This window comes from Uranotaenia lowii, chromosome 3 (genome assembly GCF_029784155.1).
Source record: "Uranotaenia lowii strain MFRU-FL chromosome 3, ASM2978415v1, whole genome shotgun sequence".
Classification (NCBI taxonomy): domain Eukaryota; kingdom Metazoa; phylum Arthropoda; class Insecta; order Diptera; family Culicidae; genus Uranotaenia; species Uranotaenia lowii.
In genome coordinates, this window is record NC_073693.1 from 177,991,198 (window position 1) to 178,017,251 (window position 26,054).

General features: G+C 36.6%; 1 protein-coding gene across 1 annotated transcript; it reads right to left on the minus strand.

The window, feature by feature from the left end:
- Positions 1-6,498: 6,498 nt before the first annotated feature.
- LOC129756460 (probable Ufm1-specific protease 1) lies at positions 6,499-24,688 on the minus strand. The gene is made up of 2 exons (XM_055753351.1): positions 24,328-24,688; positions 6,499-8,148 (listed from the first exon to the last, which is right to left on the minus strand). Exons 1-2 carry the CDS (start codon positions 24,454-24,456, stop codon positions 7,618-7,620), a joined length of 660 nt encoding a protein of 219 aa, XP_055609326.1. The 5' UTR covers positions 24,457-24,688; the 3' UTR covers positions 6,499-7,617.
- Between the last annotated feature and the right edge of the window lie 1,366 nt (positions 24,689-26,054).

Here is a 26,054-nt window from a genome sequence, read left to right on the forward strand (position 1 = left end):
GAAAACATATTCGAATATTGTCAAACAAAAAATTGCCTATTTATCATAAGCTCTTCCACATGTATTCGGTTCGGGATAATTCGATGTATAAAAAATAGCAATAGGCGCGCATTTTAATTTAGATATTTTTTAAATCTTAGGATTATAACAAAATTAATTAAAAATGATAGATCTGTATAATATTTTAAATTATTACAATTCATTTCTTACTTTGAGCCAATTGGGACTTCTTCCACTATAGCCAGATTTTTTTTAATTTGAAATATTTACTGATTTGTTTAATTTTATCTAAGACGAATGATTTTATACAACGACAGGAATATGAAAAAAGTTGGGTTATCACTTCGAATTTTCTTTATCCATGTTGAAAATGCCTTTTTGAATTGTTTTGAAGTGAAATATTGCTAATTTGATAAATTCATGACGTTATTAAAGAATTTTTTATTGGAAAAGTCTGCTACCGAGCATGCTTAGAAAATAAAGCAATAGCTAGGAGATTTGTCGAGCAATTGCTTCAGATTTGAGCTTTATTCATACCAAACTAGCTTGTTCTAAAAGTAAAAGCTCCTGACTGAGAAAACAGCTGTCAAAAAAAACTTTATTCATAACAACCGAAGCAATTGCTTTAAGCGACTGCTCGACTGCTCGATTTAGTTTAGCAAAAGCAATTACTAGGTTTTTTTCATACCACCCATTGTGCAAGATCTTTCACAATGGTGTCTTGTCCGAATCAATCTCGGTAACTGCTGGAGTGAGACAAGGATGTATCTTATCACCGCTACTTTTTCTCATCGTAATGGATCAGGCGCGGTCTTATGAGGGGGGGGGGGGGGGGGGTGATCGGGGTGATCACCCCCCCCCAAGCGGCAAAAAACCGTTACAAAATACCCGGAATTGCTAGAATTTCTATAAAAACTTGTAACTTTTCTTAGTAGATGTGCCTTTAAATTTTCAAAATTTTCCACTCCGTGGGGGTGTTTATTCGACAACAAAATTTATTTATTACTTAAAAGGCTTAATATTGTAAAAGAAGTCGGTCCACCAAACTCAAGCAGCTTTAACTTGCAATTCACTGGACTGAATTATACCAAATAACTTTTGTTGTCGATATTGAATTTGCTGTTAATGGAATGTAGGGTCAACTTTTTTTATTGTCACTAATTTCCCTCATATTCCTAAATTAACACAAGCAAATTGCAATTTTGTATTTGCTTTAAATTAAAACAATAAAAAAAAATCATTAAACTATTAACGTACGGAAGCATGTGACTTTCATTTTTCTTTAATTTTAGACATTTCTACCATGTTCTACCATGTTTCAAGTGTTAAATTGCTTTTAAAGTAAGAAATTTAAATTTTAGTCAAATTCTCCATCGTCAGCACCATTTTCCGCTTAAGAAACTTATGACTTCAATTGAGCAGCGAAAAATTACCCATTAGATTTTTTTTGTATTTCAGAATATTTTCTAAATCGAAGGAAAATTATCAATTCAGAATCAGGACAAATCATTATAATAATACTTTACTTTAAAGTATAAAAAGCTTATACGTATCTGAAATTGATATATAAATTTGAATTTAAAACTTGGTTTTTTTTTTGGTTTACAGCTGGTTTATTGAGAATTTTTAAACTTTATAAAGTCATATCAGATGTCTAATGCTAACCTCATTTTAAAATCTAAAGCAGTGCTATTTTCACTTGCGTTTACAATAAATTTATGACTTTGGCAAAAAGGAGTTCAGATTTTGAATCACAGCAGAGATTCTCTTTCACGAGTTTTTTTTTCACTCTCAATTTTCCATCATTCTAATATGAATTATAAACTTAAAATAATAATCTTTATTGTAAAATTAAAAAAAAAAATTTTAAATTTTAGATTCAATTTAATTTAATTCTGTTTGAAATGTATCACATCTAACATTCATATTATGGATGACCATTAAAAAAAATGGAAGTACTGCCAAACAGAAATCGAATGTAAAATATTCATAAGAGTTTAAATTCAAAACAATCTTCTCAAAATTTCTAAATTCCGTTAGCTTGAACTTAGAAATCTTGATACACTAGAGATTCCAGCAACAATAAATCGAAAGAAGAGATTACGGGCAGTGTTCCGAATATCACTCATTTTCAATGAATGTTTCTGATTGCACTTCGCAACTGAACGTACAACGGTCGGGTTTCGTTATTGATTGCTACTGGACCTACCCGATCATCGATCGTTCAATTCATCGCTAAAATACAGATCACCTCGTACGATGCTTGCTGTCAAAACAGTGCAGCACCATCATCAAATTGGAATCTCACCAATGCGCAATGCATATGGCGAATCTTGTTGGTCTTCGATCAGGAGTGAATGGATCAGGCAGTGAGTGAGTGATACATGAAGCCGATCATTAGCGTATTTTGTTTGATTTGATATATAGCAAATTAATAAATTTATTTGTTGTTATAACGTTTTTTAACATCAGTATGATCAAAATCAAATTGAAGTTGTGTTTGTGAGGGAAAGATGTTCACTTTCGCCATGTTTTTCAAATTTTACAAGTTCTCTTATTAAACTGTCGTCCGTCACGTTAAAACTACTGAGAATTTATGGTGTGCCGCAAAACTGTTTGATTTTTCTCGTCCTGCAAAAAATTATTTTGAATTTCATATAATTCAGGCAGGTACTGAGTGAGCTACATTCAGAATGGATCAGTTTGTATCTCACTCATCTCCGATATGCGATGTTTGCTAAACCGATGATTCTGCATGATGCGACTCGGTTTGCATAGCTGATAGGAGCGCTGATCGAGATTGCATACCAGCCAGGCGAAGCAGTTGCGAGAGGCGCTATCCCATTATACAATCTGAATGTTTCCAACAGGAAACGCATCCTGAGTGTTTGTTTTGATTGATTTTCGGAAGACTGATTACGGGTTACAACTTTTGCTTTCCTTATGGTTTTTTTGAGCCAAAAAGGAACAACAATGTATTTATAAAAGCTGTTTCAATGTGAAGAAATTGGTGTTCGCAAAAGAGATTCAAATCCATCTCCAGAACCCAAAATCTACATTCACAACTATAACACAAGGAAACAAAATTCAAATTTTCCGAGGTGCAAAGAATTTGGAAACTGATTTAGACTTAGGAGCACTAAATGCAAATTTGGATTTTTTTTATCAGCTCTTGTTTCCGGTATAAATTTTGAAAATATAAGGTAAAAATTCATTGAAAAAATTTGGGCACTTTTCAGCTAAATGATCAATTAATGAGAGTAATTTATTATGACTTCTGGGAGAAAAAATTTTAGAAGTAAGTATTTTTCCTCATTTTGTAAAATACGGGAATTTTGAAAACATTTTGAACCAAAATCAATCTTAGATATTTTTATAATAATGCACGAGTGAAAATGCTTTTCAGCGTTCAACAAAGTTGTGAAAAACATCAAAATTTTAAGTATCAAATAATTCACTAAATAAACCTTTTTGTGATGTTAGCAAAAGCGAAAGAAAAATGTTGAATATATTTTTGTATATTTTATCTAGACAAAATCTGAATTGTTTTTCCGGGAATTGGCCACTTTATGGAATTCTTCCCTATAATCTGTATCGTTGAATGAATAAAGGGTAATGAAAAGATTGAACATTTTTGGTGGTTTTTGTAGGTTAGTTACTTTACTTTATTATAAGTGATCCATTTCACTGCACTGCACTGAACTGCTAAGTTTTAAAATTACTAAACGCTAGAAAATAAGAAATAAGATAAAAAATCTAACAAAAAAATTGAGTTTGAGACGCAAAAATTTTCCAAAATCAATTTGCCTCTGTTTTAATCTTTCCCTTGTGAATTAGATCTATCCCCTTATCATTCCACTACTTTTTCGGCAACAGGGCAATCTATCAATAATATTGAAATTTTAAGTTAAAATTAGCTTAAGGTTTGATATTCTGAATCTGAAAGCTTGACTATTTCAATTGCAAATGATTGAGACAGTTCCCTAAAGAATAGTATTAACTTTCAGAATTAACCCTTCATTTCATTTTTTTTTATTATAATTCAAAATCATTTAAAAAATTTGGAATAATGTGTAGGTATCTACATGAATAATAAAAAAGAATTAAACACTTTTTTTATAATTATTTATTGCATTTATGACTATTTCATTCGTTTTAGTACAATTCAAATTGAAAAAATTGTAAAATAACATTAAATTCAAGAGCAAATCAAACAAAGTTTGGCTCCAGTAGCTTCATACTTCAGGAACTGATTTTGATAATCGTATTTACATAATTTATATTTACATAAGCGCTGATTTTATATATTAAGAACGATTCAACGATAATTATGTTTCCAAATTTGAAAATAATAATACTAAATTTACAAATCACGATTCAGTAAAATACTCCAATGAAGAATTTTATTCACGTTTGTTATGTTTATTAATTAATTTACCGGCCTTATCGATGAAATTAAAATAATTTTGAAGAATTATAAAATATCAGCCATGTGTGTATTAATTTCTTTGGAAAAATTACATTCATAACGTGAAATTCTTTGAAGAGATTTGAAAGTGACAATTTTAAAATACCAGATATACCAACAAATTAAAAAAAAATTATCAACATTTTTCCGCAGTGGATATTATAGATTCGCTGGTTGTTTTATAAAAGGATGGTTAAGGTTCGATAGAAGTATATTGAATTAGTACGTAGAGAAACTTTGATAAAGTTTTCATTATTCATCTCTTGTTTCATGTTTTTAGCAATACATGTTGTTCAGTGAAATTCATGGAGGAGCAGTGTGCAGCTTATATTGTAGACTCATTTACAACTGACCACCCCCCCCCCCCCTCCGCTACCCCTCCATCTCCTTTCGCTCACTCAAATGATCGTTTTTTGACCAGATATTAACGTTCCTTAAAATTGACTGATTTTTGAAAATTTGGAAAATCACCCTCCCCAAGAGCCAGCTCTAGGACCGCCCCTGTAATGGATGAGATTCTGACTGCATCAACTGTGCACCGAACCGAGGATTGCCGTGGAATCCTTCAACAATGGAGCAACTGAACGACCTTGACCTGGCAGACGATATTGTTTTGCTCGCCCAAACACAACCGGATGTGCAGAGCAAACTCGACGACCTCACCGAAAGTTCCAAGGCAGCAGGTCTCAAAGTCAATGTCGGAAAGACAAGTTAAGAAAGTGGAGTGCTTCCAGTATCTTGGTAGCCAGATAACGCCTGATGGTGGTACCAGGAAAGACATCGAAACCCGGATCAGAAAGGCCCGATTTGCGTTTGGGAGTCTTCGAAACATCTGGCGGTCACGCCAGATCTCTCTACGAACGAAAATCCGAAACCTCAATTCAAACGTCAAATCCGTATTGCTGTACGGGTGCGAAACTTGGTACACATATGCGGTAACGACGCGAAAACTGCAAGTATTTGTAAACCGCTGTCTGCGGAATATCATCCGCGCTTGGTGGCCTGGCAACTGGATCTCGAATGAGGAACTACATCGCCGGTGTCATCAAAGAGCGCTAGAAATCGAGATTCGGGAACGTAAGTGAAGATGGATTGGGCACACGCTGCGTAAAGATGAAAACGAGATTTGCAGAGGCGCTAGATTGGAATCCAGAAGGACATCGAAAAAGAGGCAGACCCAGAAACTCGTGGCGGCGAAGCCTAGCCGCTGAAATCCGAACTGTCGACGAGAATCTTGACTGGGACCAGGTGAAGACGCTGGCTCCGGATCGTCAACAGTGGAGGTCTTTTACCACGGCCATATGTACCGGAGGATCGGCGCGGGATCATTAAATAAGTAAGTAAAATATCAATTTCTTCTTTTGTCACCCCCCACCCCTTCGAAATTCCCAAAAAAAAACAAGAAGGGGGAAATAAATACAGTTTGAAGTATTTTATGGAAATTTCGAAGAATTTATCAAATATCCGAAAGATAACAAAAGCAAAAAACACATTGTGGAAGATGGGTGTTTTATCACCTTTTGTATGCTTGATTTTATTGAATTTTTCGATAAAAAATTATTTGATTTATAAGTTTTGTGCAATGATATAATATGCAATTATGTAGCATACAAGCTTTCGTGCAATTTATTTCAATTCATAAGTTTTTTGCATTATGTTTTATTATCTCAATTTATTCCAATTTTCTAATCATCTTAATTTACATTTCTTTTCTACATTTAAAAGTTAGCGGTTGATTTAAAACTTCTGCTGTAATATCTTGAATTTGATAAATTACTCAATCTTGATTTGAAATGTAAACTCTTAATTAGAAAAAAAATCCATTTCGAACGGAGCTTTTTGAAGCTCAGGGTTTGAGAAATTCCATAATTACCCCAAATCGATTCAGTCTAATCCCTGACCATAAGACTGAAAAAAAATTAACGAAGACTTGGCTTTAGATAAAAACGACCGTACCACAAAAAAACTGCAGTTATCCCAAGCTAGAAATTAAGGTTTGATTTTCTTTCAAATAACTTACATACTATCGATGAACATATATGAAAATGTATTTCTTGCGAAAATTAACAATACAATAAATATATCTACAAATAATCAACTATTACAGCACAAACAAATGATACCGTTTCGGAGATTAATATCTGACAAATATCAATAACAAATATTTGTTTCCAAGTTAAAAAAAAATCAACACACTAAATAGTATGTATAATGATCGAAGAGTATTAAAATTGTACTACGAAACCACATTTCTCAACGTAAACGGCAGTGGGTATTATTTTTTTTATAGTCAGCATTTTTAGAGCCGATTCGCAGACTAGAAGATTTTCTTCGATGCTTCACACGGGTTGTTGTGCTTCATCAATTCATTGTGTTTCTAAATGCTTTTACTGGGTTAATACAATATTATGCCTCCAATTTATGAACATCAATGCTTAAAATTAAAATCCGTTAAAACCGTTTGACAAGCGTAGTTCCACATTCAACCAAGTGTTTTGGCGTTCCGAGCTAGACATGCTAGTTTTGAAAAAAAAACCTTACTGATGCGATATTTATGGCTCTTGTTTGTCAAGCGACTTCAGCGTATGTGGGCCCTTGTTGAATATATGTTTCGAGTTATGACCGTTTGGTATGATGAAATCACACATTTATGAACTTGTCCCTACATTCAACATTAAGCGTTGAAACTATCTCAATATATGTATCTACTTCTTGTTGAAGATAATTTTGATTAGTAACATCAAAATAGATTTCTCTACATTCTAACATAAATAAATGTTTCTGCTTTTTTCACCCTATAGAATGTACATAAATATCAAGAATGCATTTAAACTAGTCTAATTGTCTAATTGTACGTCGAATGTTATTGCGATGAATACCGATAAATTTCGCTAAAATATGATCAAATATCCAAAAAGGGTATATGAATATAGAAACTGTTTGACGTACTCAATGTCGGATCATTCCAATTCCGATTTACAAAATTGAGCGTTTTTGTATTGTTAAATTTAGGTGTGATCCGCGGTGTTACGTGCACATTGGAGTTCGATTATGCAGGTTTTTTTTTCTAGATTCATGATATACGAGTATACGATACGCTTCGATATTTTGAATGTTAAGCTTTGGATTACATCACTTACTATCTGGCATTAAACGCCATTTGTGTTGGCTTTGATGATGGGAAGACAAAGGTTGTAGAATGAACTGTCAACAAACTCGTCAACCTTTTGCCACTTTACATAAGTTTTCGTGCAAAGTTCTTCCTTGGTTTTAATCTTACCAACAAAATGGGGATCGACAACCAGAAGATAGACATCTTGGTCAGCGCTGAGGTGGATTCCGGCAATTCCCTTCGACGCGGCGTCCATATCTCCTCCCATCATGATCAGTCCGCCGTACGTTTCGAAATATTCTTTCAACGTGTCGCTGTGCTTGGCAATGCTGTCCTTTTTGGAAATGTGGATCACCTTGCATGAAACGTCAAACAGAGTGTCAATCACGTAAATGGCCTCCAGCGTACCGATCCATTCCCGGGAACCGAAAAACCGTTCTGGCTTATCCTTGATTTCCACCAGCGTCTGCTGAATAGTCGGAATATTGGGCACCTCTTTCGTTAGGTTATTGTTCATGATTATCCAGGAGCAGATCGATTGCAACGTTCGATAACCACATCCCCATCCCTATTAGATTCAAATAAAATTAACAAAAAAAGTGATTAGTTAAGCCGTTAAATGCATCAAACTTTTAATAAATCCGGATAATTCAGCCATCTATTCAAATAAATATCATTTACCGTTAAAAATCACCTTTTAACCTTTCAAAGCTGTCCGCAAAATATCCTTTTAAATCTCTTTAATTCAAAGATATTTTGTTCTTCTGGCCGCATTAATTGACCGATTTTACGTTAACTTGATTATTATTGTAGGATGCCGGATAGATTTGAAAAACTTGGTTATTCTTGATTTAAATCTTTATTCGTTGACGCCTAAAGAGGATCTATATAATCGAATTACTCATACTAAACCATGGTCTGCTTGACTCCTACATTATTTTCATACAACTTGGTTTTTCTTAGCTGGCGAATTATAGACAATGTGCAACTCGAGACCCCATAAACCCAACCTCCGGGTAGTGATCAGATCACCTCTTGTCTCACAACTCCAACTCTCCCCGTCTTGCTAGCTGGGGTGCGAGCTAGCTTAGAGAAGATCGGGTACCCAACCCCGGTGGATAAATTGTTCGCATGCAGACGGATAGAGAGGGCGGCGTCCGGAGTGCAACAACTTCCTGGTGGTGTTCCTGGGTTAGCTGCCTTGCCGGACCTGCCGATCTCTAAATTTCGTGGGCAGTACCCACGTGCTCTCCAACGAATTGAAGAGTCGTAAATTCGACATCGTAGCGTTACAGGAGGTATGCTGGAAGGGTTCCACGGTACGAACGTACCATCTGGCGAACAATACTGGCAACCCTGCTCTCGTGAAAACCTGCTTGCTTAGCCGCTCCGATTTTTCATCATTTTGTGCCTGAAAACCTGCCAAAACTTCGCCGCCCTGCCTAGAACCAAACAAAATTGCACCAACGTAACCAACTCCGTTCATCGTAATATCTTCGTTGGCTTGGATGGTATGTAAAAAAGCTAAGTTTACATTTGCTCTGGCTAGACAGTGGTCGATATAGCGCGCCCGCCACCCCGCCCCGCCTACTGCTATCCCACTTCGCCTAAAGCCCACCAACCTCCGCTGATACCCGATCGACCAACCTGCTGTTGCTGCCTTTGCGCGTCAAATTTACGCCTAATCTGCTGCTGCTGTTGTTGTAAATCCTGCTAAAGTGTTGAATGACTCTGGAAATCTCGATTCTGCTGCCAAATAAAAACATACATTGCTCGTTTGTTTTCATTTGATCCGCCAACCCCTGCTCCATCGACTACACCGATACGTCCCATTGAATAGCAACATCCCGAAGCGATAAGGATAGCCCGATATCTACCCAACATAGCCTAAAGAGAGATCAACCCGATTCCGACAAGGCACTGATTAGAAATTTTGCTGCCAGCCATAAGGTGAGAACACGCTCTATTGTTGCAAATTATTCAGCAAACCAAATAGTCCTTGACAGACGTCAATCAATTCTTGGTGATCATAGCGCCATCTGCATGTCAGTTTTATAACATCTAACGTTTTGATGATCACAGTGCCATCTGGACGCCATTTGCTAAAATCATATATTTGAATTCCTTGTTGCCATCATGACGGATGATAATGTTAACCAAAAAATTCTATCGAAGATGAGTCGCAAGTTCGATGAAATAACTGATCAAATAATCCGTAGCCAGGATTTTATGTCAACTATGGTAGACAAAACGCTTACTAAACTGCAGGTTCTGGCTGATGAAATACGTGAACTTAAAAGGGAAAATACTTGTTTGAAAAAAACCCTTAATGATTCAATCGACTATTCAAAATCTCTGGAGGAACGACTTCAGTCTTTGGAATCCTCAATTAACAACCAGGATAAAGCTTCCGTTGCTCGCAACTTAATTATAACGGGTATCCCTGAAGTACGCAATGAGATATTACCAGAAGTTGTTCAAAAAACTCTATCTGCGTTCAGATGTAGTATCCCTGGAGACTCTATAGTCTCATGTGAGAGATTTAAATCTAACGCTTCAACAAAAAACATACCACCTATTCGTGTTGTTCTAAGAAATCCGTCTACTAAATTGAAGGTTCTTGAGGACAAACGTAGATATGGTCGTCTTCACGTGAGTGAACTTAAGATAGCTACCTCGGAATCTCAACTCTGTCAATCTAACGTTTCTGTTCGAAGTGAAATAACTCCTTTCAATTATGGACTCCTCCAAAAATTGCGATGCAAGCAAAAACAGCTTAATATTGCTTACATCTGGCCAGGTGCTGATGGAAATATACTTTTAAGAAGGACTCCAAATTCCAAACCAATAGCAATTCGATCTGATTCTGATATGAAGAATATTTTAAAGCACTAAGATCGCTAAGTAGTGCGGCCTAGACACAACTCCATATGGCCGATGAATCGCTGACAAATGTTAGTACAAATATCTTCTGCGAATCTGTAGATGATATTTTACCCATCAATCTTCACATGAAAACTAAATTGCTACAGCTGAATATTCGTGGGATGAATAATGTAGAAAAGTTCGATTCATTTAAAATCTTCCTAGACAGTTTGCAAACAAATATCGATATCGTTGTAATAAGCGAAACCTGGCTAAAGAAAAAGAACACTGCTTTCTATAACTTACCGGGTTATAAAGCCGTTTTTTCGTCTCGTTGTGGTCATGGTGGTGGTCTTGCTGTATACGTAAGAGATGGAGTTAAGTTCAATATAAAAAGAAACACTCAAGATGAAGGATATCATCATATCGGAATTGATATGATACTGAATGGAAAACCAATGACTGTTCACGGAATCTATAGGCCTCCAGACTATAATCTGTCTAGACTGCTTAACCAACTAGAACAGATTCTTTCGGAAGCAGATTCCAGTAAACCCACTTTTATTTTGGGTGATCTCAATGTCCCAATCAACAGAATAAACGATCAATCAGTCCTACAATACCAGAGTCTCTTAAATTGTTTCGGTCTCTCTGTTGCTAATAGCGTAATCACTAGACCTTCTAGCAATAATCTGCTGGATCACTGCATAGTGCGATTTAGCGATCTAAATGCTATTACTAATTGCACATTTGAATGCGATCTCAGCGACCACAGGCCAGTTCTCACTACATACAGCAATAAAAGACCTGTACGAAAAGTCACAGTGTTATCACATCGGCGTACCAATTGGGAACAAGTGTCTAGAGACTTTGTTGACTTTCTCAGAACCCCTGACTTACAGAATCGAGATCCTAACGCCACATTACACTCGATAACAGAACACTATCAGCAACTTCTAGAAACTCATACCAGCACTTCGACAGTAACAGTTAAAATGAAAAAAACATGTCCTTGGATGACTTTAGAGGTATGGCGCCTCACAAAATCAAGAGATAAGATCCTAAGTAGGTGGAGACGTAATCCTAGCGACCACAATGCTACTGAGCAAGTTAAGCAGATAAATAAACAACTACAGTGTGCCAAACGAAAGGCAAAACTAGATTACCATGAACAATTGCTGAATACATCCAACACGAAAATTCTATGGAAACGCATAAATGACTTAATTGGTAAAAAAATCAAATCTGATGATCTGGTATTGAACATACAAGGACAATCTGTGAGTAACCCGATAGTCGTGGCTAACGCTTTTAATGACTTCTTCACCTCAATCGGACAGCATCTTGCCAATCAACACCACACATCAGGGAATATCAATGAATATGGCACAATTGAGCGTAGCAGGAATTCCATATTTCTTAGGCCAACTACAGTTGAAGAAGTGATAACGGTCATATCCAAATTAGATTCTACAAAAGCTCCTGGAGTAGACTGCTTCCCCGTTTCAGCACTTAAAACTCATCACAGAGAGCTAGCGCCTATTCTAACTTCGACTTTCAATGATAGTCTATGTATAGGTCAGTACCCTGAATGCTTGAAACTTGCTGTCGTTAGTCCTGTGTTCAAATCTGGCGATCCCAAAGATATTAATAGCTATCGACCTATCTCTGTATTGTCGGTCTTCAGTAGGATCTTTGAAAAACTTATTGCAACAAGACTGGTGGAATTTCTCGAAGGTGAAGGCTTCCTGTATGAGTACCAACATGGATTTCGAAAAGGTGGTTCTACAGAGGTAGCTGTTCTAGAATTAGTGAACAGTGTGTCACACAACTTAGACAGGAAAAAGGAAATACCTGCGGCATTGTTTTTGGATCTATCTAAGGCGTTTGACACAATAGATCACACTTTGTTACTGGCGAAATTAGAAGCATACGGAATAAGAGGCGTAGTCAACGATTTTATGCGGAGTTATCTTCACAATCGACAACAAGTTGTTAAGATTAAAAACACTCTTAGTTCTCAATCCCCGATAACTGTAGGCGTGCCTCAAGGGAGCAATTTAGGCCCATTACTCTTCCTCATTTACGTGAATGATTTACCAAAACTTCCTCTGTGTGGTTTCCCAAAACTATTTGCGGATGACACGGTATTGGAATACTCGAATAAGGATGTACAAACAACAATCAGTGAAATGAAGAAAGACCTTGACATTGTAGACAAATACCTCCAAAATAATTTGTTAACACTAAACACTGCTAAAACTAAGTTTATAGTTTTTCGGGGAACTAAAACTAAACTGCCTCCCCATCCACCTTTGATCCACAAGCAAAACGAAATAGAAGAGGTCTCCAACTTTAAATATTTAGGTGTTCACTTGGATAACCGTTTATCCTGGAAGCTTCATATATCTAACCTTATAAAAAACTGTGCTCCTATCTGTGGAATCATTCGTAAATTTTCATATTTCATGCCAAGACATGTCTTACTGAAACTATATAATAGTTTTGTACACAGTAGATATACGTACGCTATAAGTGCCTGGGGACACACAAATGTATCCAATCTATCGATATTGAAGGTCCAACAGAACAGATGTTTAAAATCTATATTTAAACTTCCTCTCATGTACCCTAGCTTAGAATTATATAAACTGTCAGGTCATAATATCCTACCAATAAGCTGCTTGAGAGACTTGCAAACGTTAATCATTATGCACCGAATTGTAAAAACTAAAAACATCCACCACAATTTTAATATACAACATGTAACACATAACCACAACACCAGGTTTATTGATAGGTTATTTGTTGAAAATTCTTCTACAAGAGTTGGAGAAAGAAGATTAGCCACAACAGGCCCAAATTTGTACAATCGTCTGAGTAGAGACATAAGAAATAGCGAAAGCGTACCCATTTTCAAAGCCCGTGTAAAAAAATTCTTCAGAAATAATCTAGAGCGGCTAATGTAATGTAATGTAAGCTAAATTATACTAAAATCTAATCTTTGTTAACTTAAATAGGAACCTTTTAGAGGAACGCAAGTTCGTTAAGGTTTTCTCTGAAATGTTATCTTCATCAAATAAAGATCTAAGTAAGTAAAAAAAAAAATAATAATAAAAATACGTGAAACGTTTGTAAACTTTAAAATGCATATCAAATAGTTTAGAATTTCAAGCTCTAAATATTTTTTCGCTGCCATTAAAAATACTGAGTCCTGACAAGGACAAAACGTCATCTACCAGAGCTGCGGCAACATACACAAGCTTGGAACAGCTTTTATAGTGATGGGGAAGACAAGAAAGGGCGTGATCGGGTGGTGGCCGATCGACCCACGAATGTGCCGGTTGAAAATCAAGGGCCAGTTTTCCAACATTAGCATCGATCAACGTTCACAGCCCTTACCTCGGAAGTACCGGTGACGACAAAGACGAATTTTATGCGCAGCTGGAGCGTGAATACGTCCGCTGCCCAAAACATGATATCAAGATCGTCATCGAGGATTTTGACGCTCAGGTCGGACAGGAGGAAGAATTCAAACCAACGACCAACGACAACGGCCTCAGACTAATAGATTTCGTTGCCTCTATACGAACACCGCCTCCCACACAAGTACACCTGGAGATCACCGTACCAAACGCAATCACAGATCGACCACGTTTTGATAGACAGCCGGAACTTCTCGGACATCATCGACGTCAGATCCTGTCGAGGCACCAACATCGAGTCAGACCACAATCTGGTGATGATGAAGATGCGCTCAAAACTCTCCGTAGTGAACAACATAAGAAACCGGCAAACTGACCGTCTGCGCGAAGGAATACGATCTTATCGGGCCAGTAAGCAACCAAACCGGACATTGAAGCAGAATTTAGTAGCCAAAGGACGTGTCCGGAAGTTATACAACAAGGTTCTAACGAAGTACTACGGATGCATCCTAATGGATGACGAAACGTATGTATGTAAAGATGAATTTTGGGCAGCTTCCTGGCCAAACATTTTATAAAGCCACTGGTCGGGGTTTCGTTCCCGGCTAGTTCAAATTCGTTTTCGCCGATAAGTTTGCAAGAAAGTATTTGATCTGGCAAGGTATTTGCAGCTCCGAGCGATAAACCCCGGTTTTTGGGACAAACAATACCATGGACTCCAAGATGTACCAGGAGGAGTGCCTGAGAAAACGTATTTTTCCGTACATTAGATCTCACAAAGGACCAGTTAAGTTTTCGCCAGATTTGGCAAGCTACCACTACAGCGAAGAGGTACTACAGTGGCATCGGGACAACGGGTGGATTTTGTCGAAAAAGACATCAACCCACCCAACTGCCCTCAATTCCACCCTATCGAAAAATATGGAAGAATGGTAGGACGACTCGGGATGCAACAGAGATGAGGAGATGGTGGAACAAAATGGCCGCTGAGGTCAGCGAACAGGGTATCCAAACTATGATGAGTGGTATTCCACGAAAAGTTCAAAATTTTATCAAAACAACATCGGAATATTTTTTTATTATTTTTTCTTTAAAGTGCAATAAAAACCCTACATTTTGAGGTCAAAACATTTTTAATCCGTCCAAATTTAAGATGATCTATGTTTTACACCGACTGATGGCCCGGATCTGGGACACAAAACAGCTACCGGAGGAGTGGAAGGAGGGGGTAATATTATTAATCTGTGGTAATATGTCCCATCTACAATTGTAACGGGTCACGAAACAGAAATCACAGTTGCATGTGGAGAAGCGTGTGTGATATGCCCGGCGAGACTCCCCAAGGCGGATCTCTGATGATTTAGTAATCTACTCCCACTGATCGCTCCACGACACATCAATTCAGCCCCAACCCGAAGTCAAAGAACCAATGGGGCTTATTACTTCATTTTGAATGCAAAATCCTCAATCGAACTCCTAACTTTCGTTTCACGATTTCAAAGTTTAGCCCACGGCCCAATTTTATGGATTTCTACCCTAGGTGCTTGCATTTGGTTCGCTTTGGTTCAATTAAATATGTTCCCCCAGCGGGGCGTAGAATAGTTCGATATCAAAGCGTATGGTAATTGGTAGATCTGACCTGCTTGCTCGCTGCGGCAATGAAGAATCCTCTCTCGGCAGCTACTGCTTCGTCGCAATCGATGGCGCGCTTGGTGTCCCGGCTACGTTGGTGCACTTGAAGGCGGCTGAATTCGAATTCTCCCTAATTCTTCGGCGGCTAATTTGACACTTAGACTGTTGCTCGCGCGATTCTTGATGTTGGGTTCTAATTTGGCACACGTCCGGCAATTGACGACCGGCCTCGTGAACTGGGAGGATGCGGATTGACCTCCTATGGCCCGTAGGTGCTCTTGGTCCAAGGGACTCTCTTAATGAGGCGGCGTAGACTTTCGCGGCCCCGTTCACCTACCCTGAACAAACACCTTCACTTGAAGGATTTGTCCTGAACCCTGTAACGATTAGTCTTGGGTGCTTGAGTTTGTATCGTAAGCACAAGTTTTCCTTTTGGAAGGAGAAAATTTGAAAAGTCTCGCACTGGGCCTAGCTTGACGTACCAAAAATAATATTATAATATTGACGTTATTATAATATGACCGCAACTGATCTCCAGACAACGTGTTGGTCGGCTCTCTATATCTTTAAGAGTTAACACTGCAGATATCTACGTCTGCCTCATCCACCGATCAAATAGAGAAAACAAGTTCAACTTTTGGGTCGGTCAAGCTATCAACCAAATTCTAAAACCCGATCATTGCCCCCACACACACACTGGTGTATGTTTTTGTTTTTCAAAATTTTCTTTTTCATTTTACAAATCGGTTCTTGGACTTTTGGTAGGGTCAGAGCCGATGTGCAGTGCTTCACGACCGATCAAAAATGATCGGTTCGGAAACCGACCGCTAGAGGCGCTGATGCCGTTAAAATGTTGTTCCCTAAAGCTCTACACAAGTAATTGCGTTCCTCTCATTGACCGATCTCGAGAGTTGAACGTGAAATTATTCCCATTTGTAACATGGTTACGCAATAAGGGCGACAAATTGGACTGTGAGAACTACCGGGCGATCACTGTTCTAAATGCCGCCTGCAAAGTGCAGTCTCGAATCCTACTCCGCCGCCTATTACCACAAGCAAACAGTTTCGTGGGAAGTCATCAGGCCGGCTTCATGGAGGGACGGTCTACGACGAACCAGATCTTCACATTACGGCAAATCCTACAAAAATGCCGTGAACACCAAGACCCTACGCACCATCTATTCATCGACTTCAAAGCTGCATACGACACGATAGTCCGTGACGAGCTATGGAAAATCATGAACGAGGATGGCTTTTTCCGGGAAGCTGACCAGACTAATCCAGACGACTATGGATGGATCGCAGTGCTGAGTGCGGATTTTAGGTGAATTGTCGAATTCGTTCGAATCGCTCGGGGGGGCTACGACAAGGCGAAGGTCTTTCCTGCATGATGTTCAACGTGGCACTACAAGGTGTTATTCGACAAGCGGTGAGCGAAATGCGGGGCACGATTTTCAACAGAACCAGTCAACTTATCTGATGACATTGATATAGTCGGTAGATCATCTGCGGCGGTGGAGGAGATCTATCGCTAACTGAAACGCGAAGCAGGACGGATCGGGTTAATGATTAATACGTTCGAGACGAAGTATATGCTGGCCTGCGGATCCGAGACCGACCGAGCCCGCTTGTCCAGTAATAACAAGGTCACGATCGACGGCGACGAGCTGGATATAGTCGAAGTCTCTACGAAGTGTCTACACATGAATGAGAAGCATAATATTGATTTGTTGACCAAATGAGTTGAAGATTGGTATGGGTCTTCTGGACAGGTCCAGGAAAAATTCTAGACCCCGGGTTATTGGTTCTGGAGTACGTAGTGTTTTTTAAGCTACGCTGTCTGACAGTGGGGGAAACCACTTAGTACTACGTGATTTTTTTGGGATTTTCGTCCGCGAGAATGATTTATCCCTTACACACAAAATTTTCGAGGCCGGAATTTAGCAAAATTTTGCTCAAATTTGACCAGCTAGAAACTTAGCAATCAATTTAGCAATATTTTTTCACTAAAATTTTAGCAAACCGGAGAAAAAGTTAGCCGCCGCAATTTTTACTCAAATTTCTAGCAAAATCCGAAGAAAAAAACCGCCCAGAATTTTTGTTTACAAAATTTATAATTTCTCCTTTAGAAACGCAGGGAGGTTATCAAATTTAAAATAAAAAAAACACTGATGCTTTCACCATTCACTTTAATTTATTTTCTGGATTTACACTTGTCCACCAGCGTTGTGAATACTTTATCGAACTTTACCAATAATTACTTTTTCCTAGCGCCTGGATCGGGTTGTTCCGGATGTGGGTAGGTCGACCGTTCGTTTCCGGATGTTTCCATCGTCGACCGACATTAAGCATGTTCGGATACTTGGCAACCTCTTCGGTGAATCCCCGGCTTTGATGTTGTATTCGCTGGGAGCGCCATCCTGGTAAAAATGGAAAATTTACTTATGAAAAAGCTCAAAAAGTTTGTTTACGTCTAGATTGGTCTTTACCTGTTTGCTTTCCAGTATAAATCCGCTTGGTCGTCGTCCGCTTGGTCATCAAAATCACCGCTGGCACCGAATTTCCGTAACCGAACTTATGTTTTCTTTTCGGCGGTAAAGGCCGCTGTTATTCAAAAGAAAAGCGGCCAGAAAAATTAATTTTTGCTCAAATCAAGCAAATTTAGCTTTTTGCTAACTCTAAAGTAAAAAAATAATTTTGCTAACGGGAAGTAACAGTGAATTTTTGCTAAGTGGAGCCCCGAAAGTTTTGTGTGTAGGTACTAATGTGTAAAAAATATTTCGAAAAAATATCTTTAATGTCTCGGGAACTTAAAATGTTAAATTGGAAATAAGAACCGGGAAATTGTCTCAAAAACTGAAAAACACGATGATTTTTTTTATTAATCAATAAAAGTATATTTTTGGCCAATTACTCTACAAAGTTTTATGGTGGTATGGTGCATACTTCCTATTTCTGTAGGTTTCCATGTATAGAATTATGAATGTGTACGCACATTTTCGGTTTTTTTAAAAATAAAGTACTAGCTGCCCTATTGAAAAAAAATCATTGACTATCTTGAATTATTTTTTATGATCGGTTAAAGATCAAACAGATTTCAGTTCAATTCCTGTACATATCTAGATCGTCATCGAAATGGAACGCGATATGCAGCAAACAACTCGATTACATATGGGGAAACGCACATTAAGTTGAATCATCCCGCGACCCATGTTTTCTCATCTTGCGGGGCAACACTCAATTATCCAGTGAGACATCAGAATTGCCAAGCAATTTACGGCTGATCGCACATTCATAGTAAAAGCTGAGAACAACAAGCATGCCCACAGCTAGCTGCGGTTCATTGTAGTAGGGTAATGAATCAAAGTGCTTTAAATCCAATACGCGTAACGTTTTTTTTTGTCTTACCCACAGATGGCAAATGACAAATGCCATCGCACAATGTTACGGTACTAGTTCCGAGTAAGTTGCTCTAATTCAATAAAAACATTCCATTACAAAGTTAAACGCCTATAACCATATGACAAGTAATTTAAAATTCTGCTTCAGATGTCTATCGATAAGTATACTTATTCAAACAAAATAGAAGTCTTTGGTAAAATTACAACGGAAATATTAAATTATTAAGTTTGTCACGCATGTCCAGTGTGTTACTAAGCCACTTTGATTCTCGACTGATCTCGTCGTGGAATTATTTGCAACCCGATGTGGCGCAAAATCGGATCAGGCAGCAGAGACAACAGACAGACACATCAGGCAATTAGCACATTGAAATAATTGCCACTTTCGCTATTCTAAGCATCCGTAATGTGGCGACAAACTAGCGTCATTGATTGTTTGCAGCGTGTGGCGTTTGTTTTATTGACTGAGGTTTTCTGAATTTTAATCAATAGGAACTGAAATATGAATCATTTCAATTCGTAATAATTGATTATTCTGGTTCATGATTCACATTAGGAAAATTTTCACACATTCCTGAACCCAGCACTCAAAATTAAAACAATTTAAAAAGAATCATTGGTTTTTTTTCGATTATAGTCATTTAAACATGTTTATATCATTCGCAACGTTATATTTTTTATTCATATGGTTCAGTTTGAAGTAGTTATGATGCTAAATTTGAATGTGTTGACTATTGATTTACTGTAAATTTCACCAATTTTGAATCTATGTACGTATTAAACAAGAGTGGCATTATTTTATTGTCACTACTATGCTCTCATGGCAAATGTGTAGTATGGCAGATGGTTATAAATTATATTTTCGTTCTATTATCTGCACTTTTTAATCCTTAATTTTGTTTTGTACTAGCTGATCCGGTATGTAAAATTAAAGGTTTTTGAAATTTGGTTTTATTTGTACATGTACATAAAACTTTAATATCATTGAGCCGGACATTTTTTTACATTCCATGCCAAATTTGGTAACAAAAACGTACGCAAAAGTTATTCAAAAAGTTTGTATGAGAGCCCACTTTCCTCCTTCCTATGGCTATGATCATTTAGAATCCGAGCAGTAACAAACGTTTGTGTAAAAAAAACTATTCATTTAATCGTAAAACTTTCTATGGAGGAAATGAAGGTGTTAATATGATATTTAATTTAAAAATATAAAAAAAAAATAAGCGTTGTTTACAAGAAATACTCTTACTTTTTCATAACTTTTTTTTTATCTTTGCACACTTTTTTCAGTCATGTTTTACATGACATGTGATTTTACTAATTTTGAAAAATTGGCCAATATAAACAACTTTGATAAGTGTTGTTGAAGATATGGTTAGTCACGTTATAATTAGCAACATTTTTTAGGACAAAATGATTAAAATAGCAGAAAAAACAACATTGAAAAAATGGCAAAATTGATATGCTTATATTTTTGAAGTATTTTTTATTTTTTAAATTTCATCATTTTGTTTTATTTTGTCTATACAACAAATTTATCTTATTTTTATATTTTTTGCAATATTTTTTCGTTTTCATCCGTTTTGAGATTCTTTACTTACCAGATCATTTTGATAACATTAATAACGGTAGTTTACAGCATTTATGGGTTGTACCTCTGTCCGCGGTTTTCAGATCAGCGGTATACTGCCCCTACTCGCAGTCCCATATGAATTTTCGTCATTTTTCTTCTAACCTGATAGTTCGTCATTTTGAACATTGTACTTCAATATAAAACAATTAAAAAACGGACTTTGTTCTAGAAATTACGAAAAAAATATCAACTAGTGACTGTCCCATATGAAATATACCCGCATAACAGTCCCATATGTGAAATACCCAGATGTACTTACCTTACTATGTTTCTTTCGGTGAAAAAGATTTATTGCTTCAAGTCATTTAAACAAGATTCAACTCACTTGATGTTGAATTATGCATATTACAGAGTAAATTTAACTATAGTTTTGGAAGGCAAGCTGAAATAAAGGAAGGATAGTCTTCCTGTGATTGAAGCTATCAAAAACAACAAAAAATCATGATAAAATTCAACTTACAATGTGGAATCCACGAACTTTATTTACAAGTTCAGAAATGATCAAATTTAAGTCTTAGAAGGTAGCTTGGTTAGCAAACCATATTCTGTATGGGACTGATATGCGAGTAGATTTGAAAAAGGTCTCAAATATGCTCGCATAACAGTCCCATACCAAACAAAAATGGTGCTCCAGACCTTACCAGTTGCCAAATTTCGAAAATTTTAGGTCCTACGATTTATTATGACAATCTAGAACACATTCCATTAAACGATTTTTGTTTATGCAGAAAACTGTGGTCCTGATTTGAAAATGTATTCCAAAACAGAAAAAGCTGATTTTCTCGCTTGCTCGTTTTTGCATATGGGACTGTTATGAAAGTAGGGGCAGTATACTGCCCCTACTTTCAAAAAAGTCCCATATGCATAAACAAGCAAGCGAGAAAATCAGCTTTTTCTGTTTTGGAATATATTTTTAAATTGTGACCACAACTTTCAGCATGAACGAAAATCGTTTGATGAAATGTGCTCTAGGTTGTCATAATAAATCGTTAGGCCTGAAATTTTTGAAATTGGGTCATTGGTAAGGCCATTTTTATTCGTTATGGGACTGTTATGCGAGCATATTAACCTTTCTCAAATGTACTCGCATAACAGTCCCATACAGAATATGTTTTTCTCACCAAGCTACTTTCTTAGGTACTAATGTGCATAATTCGACATCAAGTGAGTTAAATCTTTTTTAAATGATTCAAAGCAATAAATCAAAGACTATTTCGCCGAAACATGCATTGAAAAGTAACCAAATCCGTGGCGTTTCACATATGGGACTGTTATGCCGGTATATTTCATATGGGACAGTTCAAAATGACGAATGAAACGACGATGAAAAATGAACATGTCTTTTTTAAGACTTGCATCCGATTATCCTATATTGTCCAATTATTTTAACTTTTTCATGGTTATAATACTTCCCACGATCTGATCTTGTTTATATTTGGCATGTGACCTTCTAGCACAGAGAACTTCTAGTAAGCCAATGATCAACTAGAGGTAGGATTTATCATGTTTGATTCTTCTACTAAGTTAGTACACTTTGGTTCGTTCAATTACTCAAAAATTACTGTTATAGACGACTGAGTTGATTTTGGGTCACTTTTGAATTTCTCAAACCCTGAAGTCTGAAAAGCTTCGTTTTGGTTCGAATCTCATCCAGTTTTGATTTTTTTTTTTTGCAGAATTTTAAAGTAAATGTTACATGAGTAAATTGAAACTTTTAGGTTTGGATGGGAAAATTGAATATTTTGTAAAAAAAAAAACATCATTTTTGTTTCTTCTGTGGAACCAAGTCTGCTAATGGTTTTGGTTCCATTTTAAATTCTGAAAAGAAAAATTTTGGCTGAATTAATAATAAAAATATGTTTTTTAACGTTTTTTAGAAAAAAAAACTAATATCACACGCAGAGAAAACTTGGATTTTGAAACAAAACAAAACTGACTTTGATTCAAAACACTCAGTTTTTTTAACGAAACTCCTGTTTTATTTGAATCAATGAATTCTCGTTCTGATTCAAATGAATAATTTTTGAAAGAAAGAATTAATTTTTTGAACTGAATAATTTTGGAATTTGATTTTAAACAAATTCTTTGATTCAAAAGACATTTTTTCAATGGCATATGTCTTTTGAAACAAAGTAAATTTTCTTTCAACCAAAGAAAAATGTTTTCAACAGAAAGGAATAATTTCTTTAAGTTAAAACTTCAAACTTAGAAGATAATTTGGATTGAGCAAGTACCGAATTTCGAATAAAGTTTAGCCGGTCGTGTTAAAAATCAAAACTAGTGAATCAGAGATAGCTATTTAGAAGGATTCAAGATGAGGAATGCATACCATGGTAAGTGCGTGTTAATCCATTAGTCAAAAAGTGAATATTTAAGATTTTATATAAACTTTTGCATTGTTACAGGACCACGGCTGATTCCGCCCAAAATCCAGCGGTCTGATTATCTTCGGGCCGATCTTCAGCGGCAATCACCAGTTGGATGACCGGAGTTGCTTCCAGAAGTTTATTGAGCGGTCCAAGAAGAATGCCCTCAGGCCAGAATTTAGAATGGAATTATAGTGAACCAGTGTTTGTGTTAAGTTTGTAATAAAAATGAATTTAAGATGTAAATTGTTTCTTTTTATTGTTCAAAATTCACAATTGGAACTTCTGAACAACAGAAAATATTTCTTCCAATTGGAATAAAAGGAAATAGTTCAATGAACCAATCCTTTTAAATCTAAATCTAAATTACATTGTAGCAAACGAAAAAAGACTTTGCATCAAATGAAACTGTTTTTTGTTTCAAAGCATTAAGATTATGACTCAAAGATTTTTCAAAAGAAAAATTCTTTGAAACAAAGGAAAATGTCCTTGAACCAATGGAATTTTTATTTATCCCAAAATCAAAGGAAAAAATCCTTTGTTTTTGCTGCACTTTCCTTTGAAATAAAAAATCTTTTTTCTGCGTGCAACAATACTGTTACTCATACGCAAACAATGAAGTAACAAATTTATTCATCCTGAATATGTTATGCATTCCGAGATATTTATAGATATACATTTGGATCAACATGTGGATCCGTTGATCAGAAATAAATAACAAATATGGTCGGTTACCATAGTTCACGTTTTTTTTTTAAATTTTTGTAAACTAGTGTAATCAATGTATCATAAAAAATATAGAATACTTTATCAAAGCACTTGTTGATCAGTCTCTAATTAAGTATTGTTTCAAATCTACCCAATTCTGTATCAAATATGTGAAAAGCAGAATAACACATCTAGTCAGTTGATGAATGAAGAAAATCAAAGCTTAATATTGTGTGTTTTCACAGATTTCTTCACATATCTACTTTTTTAAATTTAAAATACTCGACTAAAACTAAGGACAGAACAATTTTGCTCATGAATTTGATTTTTTTTTCCCACTAAACGTCCAATCCTATATTTATTATTTGTCAAAACCCCACGGTGACGAGAAATTTGAGAAATTCAGTCAGTTCCATGCCGATGATTCAAGTGCCGTGGTTGAAAAAAGAATATGAATGTTTTGGTTGGTACTACACTGATGTATGAACAATAAGCCATATAAATATAGAATATAAGTATACAAATTCTGTAATGCTCTGCCTGGCGTAACATTGTTTTTTTTTTCACTCAGATTCGTTTCGCCTCGATTGCTTGCTGGCTTTGGAAGGGCACATACAGTATCGAATAATAAGATATTTTTAGAACGCTCCAAGAAATGAAATCGCAAGATTTCCCCTTTTAAAAGCAACCTTCGAAAGATTTTTTCGCTACACTTACCACATCCTGAAATCCGTCACATCCGTAGTGATAGTACTGATAGTTGCCTTTCATCAAATAGGTGCTTCCATCAGGCTTAGGTGGTTCCAGGTTGCTGTGCACGTTGAGTAACAAGTCCTTGTGCTCCATTTCTGCGTATCGCCCTGGGTTGAAACTGGAGACGATTTGATGCCTTTTACTGAGGAGTTCTGCTCAAAGAATTATATCACACATAAATTTAAGCTTCAAAGCTGTCAGCTGAGAGTGCTAATTGGTTAGCAAAATCAAATTTGGAATTTGAAAAACGTCTTCCAAACCACACGCCTCCAAGATTCTGACAAAACTAATTTCACTCGAATGATTTCTGCCACTTTTCCAAACGTACCAAAACAAGTTGTTTACAGAACACACACATTTCACTTTCGCTCTTGTTATTTTCGCTTCTCTCTCTCGCACAAATACTCTCTTTGTTTTCTTTTTTTTGCGTCATGGCTGCAGCTGCAGCATGCAATCAAATATAATAATAATCAATATTCCTCACTCCCCCAAAAAATGGGAGACACACCAAGCGCGCCTTCATGTGGAGAAAGCTCTAACTAATCGTAGAAAAACAAATAAAAATTACCGAAGTTGCCACAGACATAAATTTTTCAAAACAAAACAAAATTTAGGTATCACAGTAATCGAACAGTTGTTGTTAAACATTTTTCTTCGTTGTTGTTTGAGGGCCTCAATAATTTGGTTTTCAGATAAGGATACTGGTGAGTTTTCGTATTGCGTATTTAAATATGGATCTACCTTGATTGCGTTTTATTACCTGATTGATTTTTTAGGTATTCTAAACATCGATTATTGCGGAATCCATCTTTCTGGAGGACTTAGCTCAAATTTGCTTGTGTATGATCCCCTGAATGAGGAAGCCAACCAATTAAAGAAAGCCTCCCCCGAGAACAAACTTAAAAAATCTGGGTGATGGCTGTGGACGTTCACATTCCCAGAACGAATTCTAAAACCCAACGGCGTGAAAGACGCCCTGTTACTTACGATTCCTTGAGTGGCAAGAAAATCAGATCTAAAACATACTTGGTCGATTTTTTTTAAAAAGATTTTATTATTTTAGCTTGCAAAATTCCTTTTTGATAGAACTCCCTTGTGTTGCTTGCCGTCCCGCTAAATCGCTAAATCATGGAAAGATGAATGATACCAAGGACATATTACATGGAACACCCATTTTAGGTTTTGATATTGTCCGTGGGAGAATTAAACTTCTTGTCCATGAATTGGTATGAGGTGCTTTTGCTACTGCTGGTGTGCATTACTTCTAAGATGACAGAATTTTACAACGAAATAAGAATCTTGTACTCCAATAAAACTTAAAACCCCCAAACTTGAACTTCAAACAAAATCTGTTCGCCTAGTTTTGATATCCTGAAAAACGAAATATATGGTACATGCTGAGGGATTTCGGATAAATTTTCTGGCTTGACGGAACCTTGGAATTTGAAAGTTTAATTTTATTTAACAAATTAAAAATAGACCTTCGTCCGTTGTGCTAGAGAATGCAATTTTTTTCCAGTTATTGGTTACTTTGCGACTGCCCGAAACATCCGAGGACCGGAACTTTCGTAGTTTGGAGGTATCTTAAAGTCTCTGGAATTCAAAAATATTATCTGCAATCCCCATAGAATGCCTTGAGGCAAACCAGATCCGAAAAGTCCAAAAGTAGTTTTGTTTCCGGGGGAGACCAG